Source organism: Pteropus vampyrus, unplaced genomic scaffold (genome assembly GCF_000151845.1).
Source record: "Pteropus vampyrus isolate Shadow unplaced genomic scaffold, Pvam_2.0 Scaffold129, whole genome shotgun sequence".
NCBI lineage: Eukaryota > Metazoa > Chordata > Mammalia > Chiroptera > Pteropodidae > Pteropus > Pteropus vampyrus.
Genome location: NW_011888910.1, coordinates 1,069,187 through 1,076,306, shown reverse-complemented (window position 1 = coordinate 1,076,306; position 7,120 = coordinate 1,069,187). Strand labels below are relative to the sequence as shown.

General features: G+C 34.3%; 1 protein-coding gene across 1 annotated transcript in view; it reads right to left on the bottom strand.

Annotated features, from left to right (window-relative positions):
- Positions 1-7,120, bottom strand: part of CAGE1 (cancer antigen 1) — a 51,561-nt gene that overhangs the window by 29,325 nt on the left and 15,116 nt on the right. The window contains exons 7-8 of the mRNA XM_011367073.2: positions 3,911-3,991; positions 3,574-3,681 (exon numbers count right to left, since the gene is read on the bottom strand). Of these exons, the coding sequence (XP_011365375.1) occupies positions 3,574-3,681; positions 3,911-3,991 (189 nt within the window). The remainder of the gene's footprint in view (positions 1-3,573; positions 3,682-3,910; positions 3,992-7,120) is intronic.

Below are 7,120 nucleotides of genomic sequence, written 5' to 3'. Positions count from 1 at the left end.
CAGACCAGGTATTGCTGGCCTAGAGTTTCTTAGAGTGAGGAGTGAGCTTCCTGGAGCACACTTCTACATTTCAAAAACAAAGAACAGGAACAAAACCTTTTAATTTTGGAAAATTTCAAACACATACAAAACTAGAGAGAGCAGTATAATGAACCTACCATCATTTCAACAATTATCAACACTTTTCCATTATTTTTGCATCTGTCTCCAACTGCACCCCCGACCCCAAACACACACCCACAAACACACACTCTCATTCTGCCATCTTTTTATTTTCCTGGAGGGTTTTAAAGCAAACCTAGTCATCATATTAATTCACTCATAAATACTTTAAAATGTGTATCATTAACAGATAAGGGCTTTTAAATACACAATGATACCACTATCATATCTATTAAAATTAGTAATTTCTTAATATTATCTAACACCCAGATTGTGTTCTGTTATCTCACAAACATCTTTTCATAGTGAGTTTGTTTGAGTCAGAATCTACACAATTTTCACACACTGTATTTGGTTGATTTGTCTCTGAAGTTTCTAATTTCTTTTAGTCTATAACAGCTATTCCTCTTCTCTCCCTGCCTCTTCTAATTGTTAATTTCTAATCAATTGTTAATTGATTAGAAATTTTCACATTCTGGATTTATTCTCATGGTATCATTTAATGTTTCTTTATCCACTGTCAACTGGTAGTTAGGTTTAGAAGCTTGCTTTCAGGTCCAGTTGTTTTGGTGAGAATACTTCATAGATGATGCTGTGCATGTCCTCCTGGATCACATCAGAGTGCACAGGTCTGCTTGTCTCACCTCTAGCAGGGCTGAGATTGATCAGTGGGCTCAGGTGTTTGTCAATCTGACTCATTCATTAAAAGTTCTTTATCAGTCTTGAACTTAAAGGTTTTAGTAGTCATTATAATTGCCTAGATTCCTTATTTTATTCAGGGATGCAAAATATAATTTTCTAAATGTATCTTTTCTTTTGTTTTTAGTAGCTTACACTCTTCAATGAAGAACTCTCCTTCATCAATTATTTGGTTTCTCTGAGACACAGTTTGTACAAGAAAGACTGCAACATGTTTTTAAAGGTGACATAGTGTGTCTGGCATGCTTCCATTTGTGTCCTTTTTCTCATTCCAGCTTCCCAATGTTGGAAAGATTAGGGTCCATTCTTATATCTTTTATGCCTGAAGCATAGAAACTGCTAATGAGTTACAGAATTTATTGAGTGCTCTCCTCTGATATCCCTATGCTCAAATTTTACTAGTCTTCAAGGCCCAACTTGCATCCCCTTCACTAAGTCTTCCACATGGATGTCATCTCTTCCTCCCCTGAACTCGTCATTCAACGAACATCTCTCCTCTCTTAGATGTGAGTCACTGTATTTCTCTTTAAGAAACTTTTCCTTTACTCCTTGTAAATAGGTACTTATGTATTTTATTTTCTTTTCTAGATTCCTTAAAAGGAGGGACTATGTTTGATTTAGTTTTCTATCTCCATAGTGACTAGTACTTCTTAACACTTTGTGGGAAGTCAATAATTACTTATTTAATGAAAAAAATTAATGAATTAGAAAAGAAGAAACCTTTAAGCACTCACAGCAAGGGAATATTTCTTCTTTTAAAGATGAATGGGTTGCTTCCATGTCCTGGCCACTGTGAATAACGCTGCTATGAACATCAATGTGCAAATATCTTTTTGGATATGTTTTCAAGTCTTTGGGGTAAATCTCCAGTAGAGGGATTGCTGAATCATATGGTAGATCAATTCTTAGTTTTTTTTTTAGGAGGCTTCATACTGTTTTCCATAGTGGCTGTACCAATTTGCAGTTCCACCAGCTATGTATGAGGGTTCCTTTTTCTCTGCATTCTCTCCAACATTTGTTATTACTTGTTCTGTTGATTATAGCTATTCTGACAGGTGTGAGATGGAATCTCATTGTGATTTTGATTTGCATTTCCCTAATAGCTAGCAATGTTGAACATCTTTTCATATGTTTGTTGGCCATTTGTATGTCTTCTTGAGAGAAGTGTCTGTTTAGGTCTTCTGCTCATTTTTTGATTGAATCGTTTGTTTTTTTGTTGTTGTTATTGAGTCGTATGAGCTCTTTGTATATTTTGGATATTAGGCCCTTATCAGAGGCTTTGCTTGAAAATATATTTTCCCATTGAGATGGTTGTCTCTTTACCTTGTTGATGGTTTCTTTTGCTGTGCAGAACCTTTTTACCAAAGTGTCCTATGATAGAGGATTGGATAAAGAAAATGTGATACACATATAAAATGCAATATTACTCAGCTATAAGAAGAGATGAAATACTGCCATTTGCGACAACATAGATGGACCTTGAGATAATCATGCCAAGTGAAAAAAGCCAGACAGAAAAAGTTGAAAACCACACAATATTACTCATATGTGGGATATAAACTTAAAAGCAACAAACAAACATGATAAACAAACAGAGACTAATGGACATGGACAATAGACTAGTGGTTACCAGAGGATGGGGGAGGAAAGGGGAGGTAGATGGGATAAAAGAGGTCAAATATGTGGTGACAGAAAGAAATCTAACTATGGGTGGTGAACATACAATGCAATATATATAAAACTTACTGTTGAATTGTACACTTGAAACTTACTGGTTTTCATTAAACAATTTCACCATGATAAAAAAAAATTTCATAGATAAAGCTTTGAAGCACCGTTGAAACATCCTGATCACTCCTTTCTTATTGTCTTTGTTTTTGTCTTTATTTTCAAAAATTTATACAATGTAAAAATATGGCTTTTATGATATATAAAGATGAATGGGTGTGTTATAAATTTAGTACAGAATGCTGATTTTTAGTATTTTAGAAATATGATAGATTTGTTTAATTAACTGTTATTAAAAATAAATTATGTTAATCACCTTTTTATTATAGTGGTATACAATTGAATTGTAACTCTGTAACTATCTAGATACCAAGATCATATTTTCATTTTTTTCTAACATATTTTCCTGTTTTATCTGCCTTAATTTTGTTCAGCTTTATTGAGATATAATTGACATATAACACTGTGTAAGTTTAAAATATACGACACGTTGATTTGATACACTATATAGTGCAAAATGATCACCACCTTCATATTAGCTCACATCTTCATTAAGTCGCATAATTACCACTTCTTTTCTGTGATGATGCCTTTATCTTTAGATGTCATCTATAGTAAATTATGAGTGCTGTTTCCAAAAGCATCCCTTAATCATGGTAGTTGTAAACAACTTGGTGGTAGCATATGCAACAATATAAATATGCTTCATTCACCATGAAAAATTGTGCATTTTTTTATTTCTATGTTTTAAAAGAAATTAATCTGATCAGTCTAAATAGAAGTTAGAAGGACAATACATAAAATTTCAAAACCTGAAAATGCAAACTCCAATTCTATACTTTGTGGGTGAAAAATACTGCCACAATGCCAGTGTGTGACCATTTTAATGAGCAAATTTTCATAGGCTAATAATTTCTTAAACTTGTTAATAAAATTGGTGTTATGTATAAAAACGATAGCAAAGCAACAAAAGGTCTTTCAAACCAATATATCAAGCTCTTTATTTAGACTGTGGTACTTATCCAGTTTGGCTCCCAAGAAGATAGGTACATCTCTTACATTCTTGGCTTCATCTGAATCTATGTCCGTAACCTGAGATTAAATACATCTGTGCTCATTTCTAATACTTTCATACTCCTTGGAACATTTGACAATAAACACTGTATTAGTTAAACAATCAAAGAGATCTTCAGTGGCTAGAATAATAGAAGTATAGAACTTAGAGCTAGAAGGATTTAAACAAATTTACCAAAAGACTATAAATATTTGAAATTGTATTTTTTGTATGTCAAAAACAGCACATAGTAAATGTTAAACTCACCTCAATAACCTGATCTTGAAATGCTTTTTCATTAGCAATTAACTCTCTAAAAGTTGTGATTCTGTCTTTATGTTTCAGTAGCTAAGAAATAAAGCATTTTATATTTCAGAGAAGGAGAGGAAATAAAACTACATTATATAACATAACAAAATCATCAAACCATGCACAGTCCAATCCCTGGTCTCCAAAAGACACATTGTTTTCATAGTTCTTGTCCAGAAAAGAGTTCACACGGCAGGTTGGGGCTGCTGTCCTTAGAAAGACCTGCTAACCAGGCTGCCCCTACTAGCATCTGGGAACTTGGATTGTGGGAGGGTTTCCCTCATGCCCTGATATGAATGGCTCGCTGTGCCTAATCTATTTGTACAAAGAGTGTGTTTTATGCCAAACACCTCTTTCCATCTGGAGGGTCTAGAATTTTGGTACATGCTAGGCATAAGTTGCCTATGTGAACAGCCTCTGGTAAAAACCCTGGGCACTGAGTCTCAAATGAGCTTCTCTGGTAGATGACATTTCACACCCATTGTCACAACACTGCTGTGGGAATGAAGCACATCCTGTGTGACTCCACTGGGAGAGGATTCTTGGAAGCTTAAATTTGGCTTCCTCTGGACTTTGCCCCATATGCCTTTTCCCTTTGCTGATTTTGCTCTTTATCCTCTCATTGTAATAATACCTCATGGCTGTGAATATACCCTATGCTGAGTCCCTTGAGTCCTTGTGAATCTTCCAAACTGAGGGTGGGGTTGCAGTCTCCAGGTTGCTCATCCTAATATCCCATTGTTTTTACAGTTAGGCTACTAAAATTCTTTAAAGAAAAAAACCAGCCAACGTTTTCTAATGTAATTTATAATCATTTCTTATTTATTCATTCTTTCCTTCAGTATAATAACAGTGAATCTTAATATTCACACTTCTTCAAATATCAGTGAGGCAAAGTGTGCTGCACAGAATTTTTTTATTATGAATAATTTCTAATATTTGAAATAATAGAGAAAAACCTTTAATGAATCCCATATAACTATCATCTAGCTTCAACTATTAACAGCTAATGGCCAATCTTGTATCATTCATATCCCCAACCACTTCTTTCTCCTTCCATCCCCCTTTACCAAATCAAATCACAGACATCATATCATTGCATTTGCCAATATTTCAGTAATTACACAGAAATTTACAAAAAAAAATTTATGAAATTGTATTTGGTAACTTCTTGCTCTAATCCTCAACTGGGCTTATTTTTGAAGGCTGGTTTAAGAAGTGGAGGCCAATAATTTCTGTGCATGTTTATTTCTTGATCCTTTTTTCTGCAGGTTAGCTAGAAGACCTGCAACAGATTTTCTCTACATCTCATTTCAGAGAAGTAATTTCCTAATAGCACAGGACCAAATTTGTTATAATGATCCGAGATCCCCTATTTGAATATGTTTTTATTTCTTGAGCCAGATAAGTTTGTCACTTCTGTATTACTCTCAAATTTAAAATGCACAAGTTAATATAGTGTTATCACCTTCTTTATTTAACTTACTCTCTTTATCCCTCAGTCTTTGTAGAACTACACCAAGAAAAGAATAACTAAAGAAATTTCTGGAGTCTTTTCCTTTATTCTTGTCCCACATGAGAAATAAAATGGTTTATTTTCAGTGTATCCATTATTCCAAGTGATAAAATTTGAAATCACTATAGAAATGTCAAAATACACTATTCTTCGGGAATAAGAAATGACACGTAAAAGTGAAAAATATCATATCAATTTTTATGTAGCTCAATGAGACTTTGTAATACAGACTTATATTATAAAACAAGTCAAATATTGAACAATATATCTCCTTAATGAGGGTCGTGTGAAGCTAATATGGTCCGTAAAAACAATTCTATTAAAAAATCTCCCACCTGCAACAGAATGAAACTAGACTGTTGTCTATCACCACACACTAAAATTAACTCAAAATGGATTAAGGACCTGGATATAAGACCAGAATCAATGAAATGCATAGAAGAAAACATAGGAACTAAACTCAAGAACCTTGGACTTAAAGAGGATTTTATGAATTTAACCTCAAAGGCAAGAGAAGTAAAAGCAAAAATAAATGAATGGGACTGCATCAAACTAAAAAGCTTCTGCTCAGCAAAAGAAACCGTCGACAAGGTGAAGAGACAACAATCTCAATGGGAAAATATATGTGCAAGCAACGCCTCCGATAAGGGCCTAATATCCAAAATATACAAAGAACTCACACGACTCATAACAACAAAAAAACAAACAATCCAATCAAAAAATGGGCAGAGGACCTGAACATACACTTCTTCCTAGAGGACATACAAATGGCCAACAAACATATGAAAAGATGCTCAACATTGCTAGCTATTAGGAAAATGCAAATCAAAACCACAATGAGATTCCATCTCACACCTGTCGGAATAGCTATAATCAACAGAACAAGTAATAACAAATGTTGGAGAGGATGCGGAGGAAAAGGAACCCTCATACACTGCTGGTGGGACTGCAAATTGGTACAGCCACTATGGAAAACAGTATGAAGCCTCTTAAAAAAAACTAAGAATTGATCTACCATATGATCCAGCAATCCCTCTTCTGGGGATTTACCCCAAAGACTTGAAAACATATCCAAAAAGATATTTGCACATTGATGTTCATAGCAGCACTATTCACAGTGGCCAGTACATGGAAACAACTGAAGTGTCCTACGATAGATGATTGGCTAAAGAAGCAGTGGTACATATATACAATGGAATATTACTCAGCCATATGAAGAGATGAAATACTGCCATTTGCAACAACCTGGATGGACCTCGAGATAATCATGCTAAGCGAAATAAGCCAGACTGAAAAAGTTGAAAATCACATATCACTTATATGTGGGATATAAACCTAAAAGGAACAAATGACCAGGACAAACAGAGACTCAAGGACATGGACAATGGACTAATGGTTACCAAAGGGTAGGGAGTGGGGGAGGAGAGTCAAATATAGGGGAGTTGGGGGAAGGTGAAATGGGTAAAGGGGATCAAATATATGGTAGCTGAAGGAAACTGGACTCTGGGTGGTAATCACATAATACAATAATACATAGATGTCAAATTATAATGTACACTTGAAAATTATATAATTGTATTAATCAATGTTACCCCAATAAATTTTAAAAAATCCCAATTTTAGGAGTTTCCTTATACTTTTACATTGTTTTT